Source organism: Mobula birostris, chromosome 1 (assembly GCF_030028105.1).
Source record: "Mobula birostris isolate sMobBir1 chromosome 1, sMobBir1.hap1, whole genome shotgun sequence".
Classification (NCBI taxonomy): domain Eukaryota; kingdom Metazoa; phylum Chordata; class Chondrichthyes; order Myliobatiformes; family Myliobatidae; genus Mobula; species Mobula birostris.
The window spans coordinates 6,107,915-6,125,895 of record NC_092370.1 but is presented as its reverse complement, the minus strand read 5'-3'; the positions used below and the strand labels follow the sequence as shown (position 1 = coordinate 6,125,895).

General features: G+C 44.6%; 1 protein-coding gene across 1 annotated transcript in view; it reads right to left on the bottom strand.

Annotated features, from left to right (window-relative positions):
• mal2 (mal, T cell differentiation protein 2) overlaps positions 1-17,981 on the bottom strand; it is a 35,432-nt gene that overhangs the window by 17,242 nt on the left and 209 nt on the right. Inside the window, exon 2 of the mRNA XM_072279227.1 lies at positions 17,732-17,902. Within this exon, the coding sequence (XP_072135328.1) occupies positions 17,732-17,902 (171 nt within the window). The remainder of the gene's footprint in view (positions 1-17,731; positions 17,903-17,981) is intronic.

Below are 17,981 nucleotides of genomic sequence, written 5' to 3'. Positions count from 1 at the left end.
ATCAGCAGTTTTGGATTTGGTGTTGTGTAATGAACCAGAATTGATTAGAGACCTTAAGGTAAAAGAACCTCAAGGGACAAGAGATGATAATCTGATTGAATTTAACCTGATACTTAGAGGTAAAAACTACAGTCAGATGCATCAGTATTACAGTGGAGTAAAGGGAATTAGAGGCATGAGGAAGGAGTTGGCCAGAATTGATTGGAAATTGACTGGCAGGGATGATGGCAGAATTGGCTGAAATTTCTGGAAGCAATTCAGAAGGCACAGCATATATACATCCCAAAGTAGTATTCTAAAGGTAAGATGGTACAACCATAGCTAACAGGTCTAAGCCAACGTAAAAGCCAAAGAAAAGATTTATAATAGAACAAAATTTAGTGAGAAGTTAGAGGATTGGGAAGCTTTTAAAAAACTAACAGAAGGCAACTAAAAAGTAATTAAGGTAAAGATTGAATACTAAAGTAAGCTAGCCAATAATAAAGATTTAATATTAAATGTTTCTTCAGATACATGAAGTGTAAAAGATGCGAGAGTAAATATTGGACCGCTGGAAAAATTATGCTGGGGAGGTAGTAATGGGGACAAGGAAATGGCCGATGAGCTGAACAAGTATTTTGCGTCAGACTTTTCTATAGAAGACACTAGCAGTATGCCAGAAGTTCTGGAGTACCTGCGGGCCAAAATGTGTGAAGTTACCATTACTAGGGAGAAGGTTCTTGGGAAATTAAAAGGCCTTAATGCAGATGTCACCTGGACCAGATGGTGTACATTTATTGAACAAGAGGACCATAACTGTGTACAGGTGTCCCCGCTTTTCGAACGTTCGCTTTATGAAACCTCACTGTTACAAAAGACCTACATTAGTTCCCTGTTTTCGCTAACAGGTGTTTTCACTGATACGAAAAAAGCAGCGCGTGCCCCGAGCAGCCGCTCCTCCCCCGGATTCGGAACTGCATTCTAGCCGGCATTGCTTAAACACGTGCCTGTGAGCAGCCGTTAGCAAGATGAGTTCTAAGGTATCGGAAAAGCCTCAAAGGGCTCATAAGGGTGTTACACTTAGCGTAAAACTAGGCATAATTAAGCGTTTCGATCGTGGTGAATGAAGTAAGGACAAAGTGAGTTTGGCTTGTGGAAGTTGACGAAGACGATGTTGAAGAGGTTTTGGCATCCCATAACCAAGAACTGATAGATGAGCTGATGCAATTGGAAGAGGAAAGGATAACAATCGAAACCAAATGCAGTAGCGAACGGACTGAAAGTGAAGTCCTCCAGGAACTGAACGTGAAGCAACTGCGTGAGATTTTCACTGCAATGATTGCAGAAAAGTACAACTTTAATTTTGAAAGGGTATGTCAGTTTAGGGCATATTAGCAAGATGGTTTGAGTGCTTACAAAGAACTGTATGATAGAAAAATGCGCGAGGCTAAGCAGTCAAGCATACTGTCGTTTCTCGAGCCTTCCACATCAGCCATAGCAGACGATGAACCTCGACCTTCGACATCGAGGCAGGCAGACATAGAAGGTGACCTGCCTGCCCTGATGGAAACAGACGACACCTCAGTGTCCCACCACACCAACCCCTGGGCAGCGGACAGATAACAATTCGCGGAGAATGCAGTGGTAGCCGGGAGGCACCCAGCACATCTTTAAGAAAAAAAGCCGAAATAAACAAGCTAATTAGTTAGGTACCGCCCGGAACGTAAACGTCGGCCCAGATCAGATGCAATTGCCGATTGCGTCGTCTCTGATCTGGCTGACATTTACGTGCCGCCCAGCACCTAATTAAGTAGCTTGTTTATTTCGGCTTTTTTTTTCCCTTAAAGATGTGCTGGATGCGTCCTGGCTACCGCTGTACCCCTGCATGCTTCGCAGATCGGTATTGGTTCACTGCCTGGAGGGTGGGGGCCACTGCACCACCCCAACCTCTGACGACTCAGCCTAACACACCATCAGTGTGCTCAATGTCTTCCCGATTCCAGTAAATAATACTACGCTGTACATACATTATTTCTACTTTATATAGGCTGCGTATTTTTATGCGTTATTTGGTATGATTTGGCAGCTTCATAGCTTAAAGGTTACTAGAGAGAGTGTTTCTGCCGAGAGCGCTTGCGTGAGATTTTTGCTACGGAGAACAGTGCGGCAATGACGGTAGAGAAGTATTTCTACTTTATATAGGCTGTGTATTTATCATATCATTCCTGCTTTTACTATATGTTACTGTTATTTTAGGTTTTGTGCGTTATTTGGCATGATTTAGTAGGTTATTCTTGGGTCTGCGAATGCTCACAAAATTTTCCCCATATAAATAAATTGTAATTGCTTCTTCACTTTACGACATTCTGGCTTACGAACCGTTTCATAGGAACACTCTACCTTCGGATGGCGGAGGAAACCTGTGTAGTATTGCAGATGAGGTCTCACTGACATTGTACTTTTCCCATTTTTATACTCCAAACTCTTTGCAATAAAGTGATGGGAATTTCAATCTCATGATCTCTCCAGGCTTGATGCATTCAATACCTTTGCATTTTGCACTACCCACTAGACATCAGCCAAGTTAGAGGCTAAAGGACATTCCTCCCCAACCCTCACCATCCCCCCCACTCCCCAGACAGAAAATCTCCCATTTATGAACCCAACAATATTGAATGCAAATTAATAAAATGCTGAGCATCCATTATTGCCAGAGGTATCATGGCATCAGAAATGTAAAGTTCAAAAGCTGATGCAACAGGGTGCAACCATTCTTTTGTTAATTGGGGAGGGAGGGGGGAGGGGGGAAAAGAACTTAGATACAGGGACGTTGTGTCTCCAGCTTTGGGGAACTGATGTGGAGAGAGATGGAGGAGGCGTGTGACACAGTGCACACTCAACAACACGAGTTGGGATGTCATGTTATTGTGGTATAAGAAGTTGGCAAGATGCCACTTGAAGCATTGTGTGCATCTGTTTGCTATACAATAGGAAGGGTGTCATTAAATGGGCAGGATGCAGAAAAGATTCATGAGGATATCAGCTGGACTGGAGGACTCCAGTTATTGGGAAACAGGATAGGTCGAGGGATTTCAATACCTCCCCACCCCCACCCCCCATCAAGAACAAGGAGGCTGATGGATGACGTTACAGGAGGCTTACAAGATCATAAGAGGCACAGATAGGGTGGTTAGTGGCTTTCCCAGGGTCTGGGAGTCTAAAGCCACATGCCATGATATAAGGTAGAGGGGAAGTGTGGTGAGGTGAGCAACGACTCTCCTCCACAACCACCCCCACAGGTCTTGGGGGTATGTGGACCAAGCCGCTACAGAAAGTTGAATAAGTAAGGACAATTGTGTTTAAGATATTAGACACACATAGACTAGAAAGGTTAGTGAGATATGGGCCAAAAGCAAGGGCTTGTTACTAATTCAGATAGTCAGCTGGGTCAGTGTGGACGAGTTGGGTCAAAAGGCCTGCTCCCTCCTTACCAGGGAGGAGAGATCCCAAGCCTAGCAGAACAGCCATGATAGCTGATTGGGAGGAGAGGTGAAGGAGAACATAGCAAACTGCGGTAAGGAACAATTACAGAAGACCAGCAGGAAGTTCTGCTTTCAGCTGTACTAGGTGGACTGGCCCAGGTCATACTGTTCAAAGAACTCAAGGGAGGCATCTCAGTTACACTTTCTCCCATGTGCGGAGGACCAAGGATATGACTGTTGACTTTAGGAAGGTGCAACTGAACCTTCACCCTCTGAACAAACGCGGCTCATCCATAAATAGAATTAAGTGCACAGATGACCCCACCTGGTCCTTCAATATCATCTTCCTGAATAAGGCGGCAGAGCAGCATCTCCACTTCCTGAAAAGAATGAGGCAATCAAGGCCCTCCTCCCACCCTCATCTTAATTGAATTTTACAGGAGCACCACTGAAAACATCCTGACAAGCTGCACCTCCATCTGTATGGGAGCAGCAGAGCGTCAGACCAGGAGACCCTACAAAAGACTAAATGGCCAAGAGGATCATAGGGGTCTCCCTGCCACCCATCAGGGACAGTTATCAGGAGCGACACATACGCAGGGCCTTCAGTATTACAAGTATCCCACCCATCCTGCATCCTCTGACATGTCTCCAAATGGAGGGTGCAATAGTTTAATCTAAAACCAATGTACTATGTCAAAACAAGGGAGACTACAGCAGGGTGAGGGAGGAGTTGGACAGGGCAAACTGGGAACACAGGCTTTATGGTGGGATAGTAGAGGAACAGTGGAAGACTTTCAAAGAGATTTTCTGGTGTCCAAAAGTATATTCCAGTTAACAGCAGGGGTAAGAGAGCCAGCCATGGATAACTAAGGAAATAAAGGAAGGCATCAGACAAAAATGGATAGTAAAAGTTTTTATAATTATATAAAGTGGAAAAGGGTGTTTAAAGTGAACATAGGTCCCTTGGAGGACAAGAAGGGGGATTGTTATTTGGTAATGAGGAAATGGCCAAGACTTTGAATGATTATTCTGTGTTGGTTTTCACAGTGGAGGGGATGTCTAACATGCCAGAGATGATATGGATGCAATGGGAGGAGAGGATCTCGATACAAAGGCTATCACCAAAGAGATAGTGCTGAGCAAACTTGTTTGCCTAAAGATAGACAGGTCCCATGATCCTGACTGAACGCATCCCAGGGTACTGAAAGAAATGGCAGAGGCTTTGGAGATAATTTACTAAATCGCTCTGGGCAGGTCCCAGTGGATTGGAAGAAAGCAAGTGCTAGGCCAATGTTCAAAAAAGGATGTATGCAAAAGGCAGGTAACCACAGGCCAGTTAGTTTAACATCTGTCGTTGGGAAAATGGTTGAAGCTATCATTAAAGAAATAGCAAGGCAACTGGAAAGAAATGGATCCATCAGGCAGATGCAGCATGGATTCAGCAAAGGCAGGTCCTATTTGACAAACTTGCTGGAGTTCTTTGAGGATATAACGAGTGCAATGGGTAGAGGGGAACAAACAGATGGATGTTATTTACTTGGATTTTCAGAAGGCGTTTGACAAGGTGCTGCATAAAAGACTTATCCATAAGATAAGGATGCATGGAGTTGGGGATGATGTATTAGCACGGATAGAGGATTGCTTAACCAATAGAAAGCAGAGAGTTGGGGTACATGACTGTTACTCTGGTTGGCAATCAGTGGTGAGCGGTGTGCTGCAGGGTTCAGTGCTGAGCCCATAACCGTTTGATATACGTTAATGATCAGGAAAAGGGGGACCATGTGTTGTTTTTCCAAGCTTGCTGATGATACTAAATAGTGCAGGGGATACAGAGAGTCTGCAGAGAGATATAGATAGGTTAAGTGAGTGGGCAAGGGTCTGACAGAAGCCAAAGTGTGGTTGTAGAGGGGTCATATTCTACATGGAGGTCGGTGACCAGTGGTGTGCCTCAGGGATCTGTTCTGGGACCCCATTTCTCTGTGATTTTTATAAATGACCTGGACAAGGAAGTGGAGGGATGGGTTAGTAAATTTGTTGATGACAGAGGTTCGGGGTGTTGTGGATAGTGTGGAGGGCTGTCAGAGGTTACAGTGGGACATTGATAGGATGCAAAACTGGGCTGAGAAGTGGCAGATGGAGTTCAACCCAGATAAGTGTGAGGTGGTTCATTTTGGTAGGTCAAATATGATGCAGAATATAGTATTAATGGTAAGACTCTTGACAGTGTGGAGGATCAGAGGGATCTTGGGGTCCGAGTCCATAGGACGCTCAAAGCTGCTGCACAGGTTGACTGAGGTTAAGAAGGTATACAGTGCATTGGCCTTCATCAACCGTGGGATTGAGTTTAAGAGCAGAAGGGTAATGTTACTGCTATATAGGACCCTGGTCAGACCCCACTTGGAGTACTATGCTCAGTTCTGGTCATCTCACTAAAGGATGGATGTGGAAACTATAGAAAGGGTGCAGAGGAGATTTACAAGGATGTTGTCTGGATTGGGGAGCATTTCTTACAAGAATAGGTTGAGTAAACTTGACTTTTTCTCCTTGGAGCAACATAGGATGAGAGGTGACCTAATAGAGATGTACAAGATAATGAGAGGCATTGATTGTGTGGATAGTCAGAGGCTTTTTCCCGGGGCTGAAATGGCTATCATGAGAGGACATAGTTTTAAGGTGCTTGGAAGTAGGTACAGAGGAGATGTCAGGGTAAATTAAAAAGACCCAACGGTGAGTGCATGGAATGGGCTACCGGCGACGGTGGTGGAAGCAGATACAATTGGGTCTCTTAAGAGACTCCTGGATAGGTATATGGAGCTTAGAAAAATAGAGGGCTATGGGTAACCCTAGGTAATTTCTAAAGTACATGTTCAGCACAGCATTGCAGGACAAAGGGCCTGTATTGTGCTGTAGGTTTTCTATATTTCTATGAAGTAACTGTGTGCAGTTCTAGTCTCCTTACTTGAAGGATATACTGGCTTTGAGGCGGTGCAGAGGAGGTTCACCAGGTTGAATCCAGAGATGAGGGGGTTAGACTATGGGGAGAGATTGAGTCACCTGGGACTGTACTCGCTGGAATTAAGAATGAGAGAAGATCTTATAGAAACAAATTATGAAAGGGATAGATAAGATAGAGGCAGGAAAGTTGTTTCCATTGGTAGGTGAGACTAGAACGACGGGATATAGCCTCAAGATTTGGGGATGTAAATTTAGGATTGAAATGAGAACGAATTGCTTTTCCCCAAAGAATGGTGAATTGGTGGAATTCTCTGCCCAAGGAAGCAACGGAGGCTACCTCAGGAAATGCATTTAAGAAAAGGCTCGATAGATTTTTTGCATAGTAGGGGAATTAAGGGTTTATGGAGAAAAAGCAAGTAGGTGGAGATGAGTCCATGGCCAGATCAGCCATGATCTTATTGAATGGTGGAGCAGGCTCGACAGGCCAGATGGCCTACTCCTGTTTCTCATGTTCCTGGGAGACTCCACGGCAGAAAAATCAACAGTCAGAATGGGAAACAGTTTTGTCCTTCAGGCCATCAGGCTTCTGCACTTCCTGCCGCATTGCATCAAAGTGTCAACAGATAATTTGTATTGTACTATACAATATTTAACTTATGCAATTCATCTGTGCACAATTTATTTGCAGATTTAATTTTTACTTTATGTCTTTTATGTGTGCCACTGTACTTTACACCTTAGTCTGGAAAAGCATTGTCTTGTTTGGTGGTATAAATTTATATAGTTAAATGACAATAAACTTGACAAGGCAAATTAAAGCCAAGTTTCACAATATCCATTCTTCCACCCAAATGATCTGATCCCACCATTGTTCAAGATTCCACATTAGATCAACTGATATTTGCTTGGCCAACATCTAGTTGTTTGGTGCTGAATTCCCAAGGGGGGGGGGGGGGATCTAAAGCCGAGTCCCCAAGGTAGCCTGCACTGAGTTCAAATCTGACAGGCAACTCCTACAATGCCGCCAGTGCCAAACTGTACCGGTCTTTGCCGTTCCTTTGGATTCATCAGCTGCGTGGAGAGGGGGAGCTTGCCACATGGGCAACAGCTTACTGTCCACACTGTACAGCCCTAGCTTGTGTCTCTAGACAGCCAGGATGCAACATCCATGGTCAACGACCAGAAGCCTCAGACTACGTAGAAACATAGAAAACCTACAGCACAATACAGGCCCTTCGGCCCATAAAGCTGTGCCAAACATGTCCTTACCTCAGAAATTACCTAGGGTTACCCATAGCCCTCTATTTTTCCAAGCTCCATGTACTACAGTTCAACAACATTGATTACTTTAAACTAAAACAGATTTTTGTGCCATTTTGTTCTTGCAAAAATGACGTACAATTCATGTTGATGTTTTTCTTGCGAATGCTACTTATCTGATGCGCTGTGTCTGTGATGCTGCTACAGATAAGTTTGTCAATGCACCTGTGCAGACGTGGGCTCGTAGATAAACAATAAACTCAAATTTACTATTAACGAGATTTGATGGAGGCATACAAAATTATGAGGGGTATAGGTAGGGTAAACGCAAGCAGGCTTTTTCCTCTGAGGTGGGTGGGACTACAACCAAAGGCCATGGGTTAAAAGTGAAAGGTGAAATGTTTAAGGGGAACATGAGGAGGGGGGACTTCTTCACTCAGAGGGTCAAGAAAGCCTGAGCTCTCAGCGTAAGTGGTTCTTCGTTTAAGAGAAGTTTGGATAGGTACAAGGATAGTTGGGGCATGGAGGGCTATGGCCTCAGTGCAGGTCAATGGCAGCTTAAATGGTTTGCTATGGACTAGATTGGCTGAAGGTTCTGTTTCTGTGCTGCAATTTTCTATGACCATCTGTGCGGGAGTTTTCCAGTCAAAATCCTTCTAAAACCCACAACCAGGTCTATATCCACACTTTCAGGCAGTGTATTTGAAATATCAATTATTAACTGTGCTTTTAATAAAGGCCTTTGGCTTGAACTTTTGCTCTCTGTGGCAAAGAATTCCACAGATTCACCACCCACGCATTAAAGAAATTCCTCATCTGTCTTAAAGGGGCTTCTTTGTGTGCCTTCTGGTCATGGACTCCTCCACTACAGGAAATATCCGCTCCACGTCCACTGTCCAGGCCTTTCAATATTCAATGAGATTCCCTTCTTAGTGGCTGAGGAACACGAGGAATTCTGCAGATGCTGGAAATTCAAACAACACACATCAAAGTTGCTGGTGAACGCAGCAGACCAGGCAGCATCTCTAAACAGTCGACGTTTCGGGCCGAGACCCTTTGTCAGGCCCGACTCCTGACGAAGGGTCTTGGCCCGAAACGTCAACTGTACCTCTTCCTAGAGATGCTGCTTGGCCTGCTGCGTTCACCAGCAACTTTGATGTGCGTAACTGGTTCAGAGGGTAGGGTTTCAGGTTTTTGGATAACTGGAACTTTTTCTGGGGCAGGGGTGACCTGTACATGAGGAATGGGTCGAACTGAACTGGAGGGGAACCAATATCCTGGCCAAGAGGTCATGAGAACTACATGGGAGGGTCTAAATTGAGTTTGGCAGGGGAATGGGAACCAGAGCAGGAAGTGTTGGGATGGAGAGAAAGGTAGACATCAGGGCAAGTGAAGACAAAGTAATTGATACAACAGGTCGGATAGTTTGAAGTGTGTGTATTTTAATGCTGAGTATTATGGGTAAAGGTGATCAACTTCGAGAATGTATCAGTACGTGGAACTACAGTGTTGTGGCTGTTACAGAGGGGGACAGGTGTGAGTGCTTAATGACCCAGGGTTTCAATGTTTTAGGAAGCCGATACATTTAGCCACTGATACATTGAGGAACAGATATGCAGGCAGATTAAGGCAAAAACATAGGATTGTTGTCATGAGAGACTTCAACTTACTAAAATAAACTGGGCCCCTTTCATGCATGGTGTTTAGGTGGGGCAGAATGTTAGGTGTATCCAGGAGGGTTTCTTAAATTAATATGTCATTCGTACAAGAGGAGGGGGCTGTACTGGATCTGAGGTTGGTAATCAGTCTGGCCAGCTGAGCAGTTGGGGAACTGAGACCACAACTCCTTAAGTTTAAGCAACACACATCAAAGTTGCTGGTGAACGCAGCAGGCCAGATGCTGCCTGGCCTGCTGCGTTCACCAGCAACTTTGATGTGGGTTGCTTGAATTTCCAGCATCTGTAGAATTCCTCCTGTTTACGTCTTTAAGTTTAAGATAGCTATAAGACAAAGATAAGTATGGACCTTGTGGGAGTATTACATTGGAGCAGGGCAAATTACAGAGTATTAGGCAGGAACTAGGGAGAGCTAGTTAGGAACAGCTGTTTTCGCCAAGTCCACATCCATTGCGTGGAGGGTGTTTAAAGACCAACTGCACAGAGTGCAGGACAGATATGTTCCAGTCAGAAGGACAAGGACGGCAAGGAAAGAGCTTTTGATGTAGTGATAGGTGATGAATTTAGTCAAGAAAAAAAGAAAAGTACATAAAGCTTAGAAAGTTAGAATCAAACAAAGCTCTTAAGGATAATAAAGAAGCCACAAAGTTACAGAGGGAATTAGGAAAGCCCAGGGGGACCATGAAAAGTCCTTGGCAAGTAGGATTAAAGAGAATCCCAGGGCATTCTATACATACAGCACAGCAAAGGGACAAGCTAGAAGAGGATAGGTCCAAAGATAAAAAGGGGAACATTTGCTTGGATGCGGAGGAGGTGGGTGAGGTCCCTAAAGAGTACTTTATCTTATACGAGTCATTATTTAAGTATCATCCAGTCATAATTTATCAAGGCTTTAGAAGATCAGGAGATCATTGTCGAGTATCAATATGCTAGGACATTTCAAAGTATAGGAGGAAGGAGGCTGGGAGACCATTTCGCTGAACACCTACGCTCTGTCCGCCAGAGAAAGCAGGATCTCCCAGTGGCCACACATTTTAATTCCACATCCCATTCCCATTCTGATATGTCTTTCCAGGGCCTCCTCTAATATCATCAGGTTGAAGGAACAACACCTTGTATTCCTTCTGGGTAGCCTCCAACCTGATGGCATGAACATTGACTTCTCAAACGTCTGTTACTGCCCCACCTCCCCCTCGTACCCCATCCGTTATTTATTTATATACACACATTATTTTTCTCTCTCTCCTTTTTCTCCCTCTGTCCCTCTCACTATACCCCTTGCCCATCCTTTTCTTTCTCCCTAGGCCTCCTGTCCCATGATCCTCTCATATCCCTTTTGCCAATCAACTGTCCAGCTCTTGGCTCCATCCCTCCCCCTCCTGTCTTCTCCTATCATTTTGGATCTCCCCCTCCCCATCCCACTTTCAAATCTCTTACTAGCTCTTCCTTCAGTTAGTCCTGACGAAGGGTCTCGGCCTGAAACATCGACTATACCTCTTCCTAGAGATGCTGCCTGGCCTGCTGCGTTCACCAGCAACTTTTATGTGTTGGAGGAAGTAGTGTTGGGTCTCTTAGAGCATTAAGGTGGACATGTTCCCAGGGCCTGATGGGATATACTCTGATTTATTGAGAGGGGCAAGTGAAGAGATTTCTGGGCCTCAGTCAATATTGTCAAGTCCCCTCTAGCCACAGGTGAGGTCCTGGAGGGCTAGTGAGTAGCTAATGTTGTTCCATTATTGCACAAGGGAACAAGGGATAATCCTGGAAAGTAGACTGGCGAGTCATGTCAGTAGTGGAGAAGTTACTTGAGAGAATTCTTAGGGATCGGATTTATAAGCATTTGGAAAATCATGGCCTAATTGTGGAGAACCACCATGGCTTTGTGTGGGGCAAGTAGTGTCTTACTAACTTAATTGCGTTTTTGATGCGGTGATGAGGCAGAACTGTGGATGTTGTCTACATGGATTTTTGTAAGGTGGGAAGCTCATCCCATAGATCAAGATCATGGGATCCAGAGTGAATTGGCCATTTGGATTCAAAACTGGCTTGCCCATAGAAGACAGTATAGTGGTCGAAGGGACTTATTCTAGATGGAGTTCAGTGTTTAGTGGTGCTCTGCAAGGATCTGTACTGGGAGCTCTGCTTCTACCTCCTCCGAGTCTAAAGAAATCTGTCATGCTGTCGTCCCCCCTTGCCTAGAAATTTGTCATTACCCTATGGAATGTGTGGGTTTTTTTTCCGGGCTCCTCGCACAGTCCAAAGACGTACCAGTTAATAGGTCATTGCAAGCTGTTCTATGAGGCTAGGGTTAAATCGGGAGTTATTGCGTCGAGTGCTCCAAACAGCCGACTCCGAGCTACATCTCAATAAAATTATTTAACTGATGTACCGCAGGAAGTATTCTGTCTAGATACATCACAGCTCGGCATGGAGCTGCTCTGCACATAGTGCAAAAAATGTAGAGAGTTGTGTCCACATCACGGAAATCAGCCTCCCCTCTAGACCGTCTACACTCCTCACTTCCTCAGTAAAGCAGCCAACATAATCAAATGACCCTACCCACTCCAACATCCTTCTCCCATCAGGAGGATACAAGAGCCTGAAACCATGCACATTCTGACTCAAGGACCGCTTCTATCCTGCTGTTAAGGATATTGAATGGTACAACAAGTAGGACTGTTGACCTTGCACCTTAGTTTACCTGCCCTGCTTTCTCTAACTCAGGGGTCAGCAACCTTTCTGCTTCTGTGGGCCGGATTGTGTATTAATGAGCGGACGGTGGGCCAGATAAATGCCATAAAAAACTTGAAATATGGGAATTATCTATTAAAATACATCTAGTGATGTTTTGCCTGATTTAATGAATAATGCATGCTAGAAAATTATTTGTGCTTCACCAAGGATGCCAATTAGTAATCAAAGAACTCAGTTTAGTTGCAATTTATTTCAATCAAGGCATCTTTTGAATCTATAAAAAGGACACAAAGAATATTTAAACACAAAACGTATGAACATGATGCATTGAATGGTGGTAAGTATAATAAAAAAGAAAATTTTAATGCAAACAGTCAATAAATCAATGTGAAACTTGATGCTGTTTGTTGCTTGAAAGCTTCTCAATGTTGGGTGTCAGACTTGTTGATGCCAAGAGCAAGACATTATCTAGATGGGCATCAGTCAATCTTGTTCTCAAATGGGTCTTGGTGTGCTTCATTTTTGAAATTAATTGCTCACACAGATGAATGCTGCCAAACAATGATGCCATCTTTTTTTTGCATGGTCCATATTCTTTGACAAACTCTCCATCTGTAAAAGGCTTTGTCTTTTCTGCAATACATTTTGAGACTTCATAGCTGGCAGGGGTACTTCCTTCATTTTCACTGCTTTTCTTGGCAAAAAATGACGTTTGTTTTCCAAAACTAGCCTTCATTTGCTCAGCTTCATCTTTCCTTGGTTGCCCAGTAAACTTGTTAAAATTTCCACTATGGCGGGTCTCGTAATGTCGCCTGATATTTGCTACCTTCTTCACAGCAACATTTTCTAGGCAAATGAGAAACTAGTTTCTGAGCTTGCTCGATAAAGAAGTAATCTAGTGTCCAAGTGTCTAGGAAATTTCGGCACTCGGAGTCTACCTTCCCGCGTTTTGCATTCATTGCCATTGGCATTTTTTTCTTCAATTTTATTTCGAAATGCGAGTTATTCAACAAGTATCATAGCACATGTAAATATCTGGATATTTCACGTGGATTTCTTGTTAAAACACAGTGACGCTGTTTCTGTTTACAAATTTGAACGATCCCATTTGAAAACCTGCGTGTGCACAGAGAGTATCTAATACATATTAATAAGGTAGTCTGCCTTCCTGACATTCGTATATGACCAGTGTTTGGTTTGGAACAAAACAGAACCTGGGGCCAGTGTAACAAGATGCCATGCATGTCCATCAGTGTGGTCGCGTGATCACTCAGAATAAGGAAAAAAAATTGCTCGTGGGTTGGATAAGCATAGTATCTCAATATTTGCTTGTGGGCCGGTCAATATACCTTCGCGGGCCGTATCTGGCCCACGGGCTGTAGGTTGCCTACCCCTGCTCTAACTGTTAGAATTCATTCTGCATTGTTATAATTTTATCTTAGATCATAAGAGGGAGGTGAGTCAGCTGTTCCGGAGGCAGAAGACCAGGAAAGCGCCAGGCCCAGACGGCGTGCCGCCTTCCTGCCTGAAGACCTGCGCTGATCAGCTGGCCCTCATCTACACACGGATCTTCCATAGATCACTGGAGCTGTGTGAAGTCCCTCATTGTTTCAAGTGCTGCATTATCATTCCAGTCCCTAAGAAACCCACTATCAAGGGACTAAATGACTACAGGCCTGTTGCCTTGACATCTGTGGTCATGAAGTCCTTTGAGAGACTAGTGTTGGCTCAGCCGAAGGACATTACAGGCCCCCTGCTGGACCCCTGCAGTTTGCTTATCGGGCAAATAGGTCAGTGGATGATGCAGTCAGCATGGGATTGCATTACATACTACAACACCTCGACAACCCAGGAACTTCTGCGAGGGTCCTGTTTGTTGACTTCAGCTCGGTGTTCAACACCACCGTCCCAGAAATCCTTCACTCCAAACTCACCCAGCTCACTGTCTCCCCAGCCATCTATCAGTTTCCTGACTGTCAGGGTGCAGCAAGTGAGGCTGGGAAGCATCATTTCTAGCACCCGGACAATCAGTACTGGTGCCCCCCAGGGATGTGTGCTCTCCCCACCGCTCTTCTCCCTTTACACTAATGACTGCACCTCACAGGATCCATCTGTTAAACTCCTGAAGTTTGCAGATGACACAACTGTCATTGGCCTTATCCAAGATGGTGATGAGTCTGCATACAGACGGATGGTGGAACGGCTGGCCCTCTGGTGTGGTCAGAACAATCTGGAGCTAAATACGCTCAAGACTGTGGAGATGACAGTAGACTTCAGGAGGAGCCCCCCAATACTCCCCCCACTCACTACACTCAACAGTATTGTGTCTGCTGTGGAGACCTTCAGGTTTCTGGGTGTCACAGTCTCCCAGGACCTGAATTGGACACCCAACACGGACACTCTCATCAAAAAGGCTCAGCAGAGGTTGTATTTCCTACGTCAACTCAGGAAGTACAACCTGCCTCAGGAGCTGCTGATTCAATTCTATTCAGGAATAATCCAGTCTGTTCTCTGTTCGTCCATCACTGTCTGGTTTGGATCAGCTACCAAACAAGAATAGACTCCAAAGAACCATCAGGGCTGCGGAAAGGATTATTGGTGTGAAGCTGCCCTCGATCCAGGACTTGTATGCATCTAGAGTCAGGAAGCGAGCAAACAGCATCATTGTAGACCCATCACACCCTGGACATCACCTGTCCCAACTCCTTCCTTCTGGTAGGCGCTTTAGATCACCGTATGCCAGGACAAATAGGTACAAGAACAGTTTCTTTCCGTACACCATCAGTCTTATGAACACTTGAATTTTAGTCTATTATAAACCAAGTCCACCTGTACATACACAGGTATACTTCACTGTATATAGTTCACAATTATTTGCACTATTGTTTTGTTTGCTTTTTGATTCTGTACAGCAAGAGCTCAGGGAAACTGGCATCAAATTCCCTGTATGTGTCCACATACTTGGCGATAATAAAGGATTCTGATTAGGTACAGGAGCAGAATTAGGCTATTTGGCCACTGGAGTCTGTTCTGTCGTTTCCTCATGGCTGATCCAGTTTCCTCTCAGCCGCAATCTCCCGCGTTCTCCCCGTATCCCTTCATGCCCTGAAGAATCAGGAATCTATCAACTTCTACCTTAAATATACATAATGGCTTGGCCTTCACAGCTGCCCATGGCAATGAATTCCACAGGTTCACCACTTTCTGGCTAAAGAAATTCCTCCTTATCTGTTCCAAATCAACATCCCTCTCGTCTGAGGCTGTGTCCTCAGATTTTGGACTCCCTTGTTCTTTCTCAATGAACTGCATAGGCACAGCACACAAGCCAAGTTTTCCACTATATCTCAGTAACAATAGTAAACCAATTCCAATTCCTGGTGGGCAAAGAATATACCCAAAATTATCAAACTTCCTCAGCAATTTGTGTTTTAAGAAAAAAAAATCTCACCCCCGGAAACCAAAGAGAAGAGAGTTTAGGGAAGGGGTTTGTCTTCAACAAACTCTCCAATCTGCTGGTTCACCACAATTAGACATGCCACTTCAGCAAGCAACTAAAAGTTCAAAGTAAATTTATTATCAAAGTCTATATACAACCCTGAGATTCACTTCATGGTGGGCATTCACAGCAAATACAAGAAACAATAGAATCAATTAAAGACCCAACAGGAATGACAAAGAACCAATGTAAAAAAGACAAATTGCAAATACAAAAAGAAATTATAAGCAATGAATATCAAGAACATGAGAAGAAGAGTCTTTGAAAGGTTATGGGATTAGATCAGTGCTGAGCAACACACAAAATGCTGGAGAAAATGCAAGTCAAGCAGCTTTCAGGGAGGAAAATGCAGCTGTTTCATGTAATTTTACAACTGCTTATTCTATTATAATAATTCTGATTTGATGGAGAATGGACGCGAAAGCACAGAGGAACATCTGGAGAAATTTCTGAAACGCCCGTCCGCTGCTGTCGTTACTGTGTGATCGGGAATCTTTTGGAGGGTAGGCCTCAAAATCCCCGGCCTTGCCTGCTTTTGGTGACCGAGAAGGAGGTCGAATCATTCGGCAGAGATACCACTCAGTACTCGGTGTCAGAGCTCGAAATTTTCGGATGACTCAGAGTCAGATTTTGGTCGGCATGGCAAGGACTTTTTCTTCCTTCTCCCGTCTGCGTGAGATGTGGGACATTTGAGAAACTTTGAACTTTACTGTGCTCACGGACTTCTTCATAAAGTTATGGTATTGTTTCACTGTTTGTAACTATATGTTATAATTATGTGGTTTTGTTAGTTTTTTCAGTCTTGGTTTGTCCTGTGTTTTGTGATATCACACTGGAGGAAATAATGTGTCATTTCTTAATGCATGCATTACTAAATGACAATAAAAGGGGACTGCGTGTCTTCATAATCTAAATAATAGTGCCAGTAACATTATACTGTCTTACATAAAGTGAGAGGTTCATATTTATGTCAATGGTCAGGCCATGCCCTTCAGGGACTTGGGCTAGAACATACAGCACATTAACTGGTCATTCAACCCACAATGTTGGATGAAACCAGCTAAAAAGCAAATCAAAAAACACCCAGTAATCCCTCCATCTTCCTTACATCCATGTTTTAAATGCCTCTAATGCATTTGCCTCCACCACCATACCACGCAGCGATTCCAAGTATCCATCACAATGAGTAAAAAGCTTCACACACAAAACGCTGCAGGAACTCAGCAGGCCAGGCAGCATCTACAGTCGACGTTTCGGCCTGAGAACCTTCAACAGGACTGAAAAGCCTACCCCTCATACCCCTCCCCCCATCTGAACCCACCCCGCTCACCTTCCATTCAACCCTGGAAAACAGATACTCTCTGACCCACTCTCTCTATCTAGACTATTATTTTGTGACTGAAGGTGCAAGAATGTGTATATATATATATATATATATATATATATATATATATATACACACACACACACACACACACACACACACACAGCATGACTATATGTACATTTTGCAACTTGGCCCCAGAGGAACATCGTTTCAGTTAGCTGTATACATGTGGTTGAATGACTATAAACTTGTTTGTTTTTTGTATGGGAGAAGTGATTTGGGGGGTTGATATGCCAGTTCCATTTTTGTTCATTTTTTGTGTTGGGGGTGGTAGATAAAACCTTCAAAATGAGCTGCCTTTTTTTCCCTTCCTTAGTTTCTTGGCTACCTGGAGAAGAATTTCAGGGTAGCATACTTTGTTAATAAATGAACCTTTAAACCTGAAAATAAACAGCTGATGGTTTGGGAGGAGACCCCGGAAAGGAAGGCTACAGAAGCCAGAAGAAGGGGGAAGGGGGTGGAAAGGTGAAAGTTCAGGAGTTCCCATTAAGAATCTTGGCCAGAAACGTCAGCTGTTTGTTTCCCTCCATAAACGCTGACTGACCTGCTGAGTTCCTCCAGCATTTTGCGTGTGTTGCTCCGGATTTGTCCGCGATCGTGCGCCCGCCCGCCGTCGGGGACGGGTGAGAAACGGCCGCCTGGCGAGTTTTCAATGAGTGTGAGGCCAGCTCCACCCCACACCTCCCAGCGGCGAGGCGACGCTGAGATTTCCGCATAGCCACCCACGGCGGGGGCACCGGCTCTGGGAAGTGGGGGCGGGGGAAGGGTTTGGGAGGACAACAGGCAGCAGTTTACTCACCACCATGTTCCAGTCAGTGTCCAGCCGGTCGGCGAGCCCGCACAGATACACCGACAGGTAGAGGGAAGAGCACACGAACATGATGACCGACACAAACATCACCCAGCCTTGCATCAGGGGCACCGGGACGTTGGAGGAGGCGACCAGAATCCACACCAAGCCTCCGAACAACTGTGTTGGGAGAGGGAACGGCAAAGAGGGATTGTTGCACCGCCAGTAAACAAGACGCCGCCGCCGCCCAGCCCCCCCG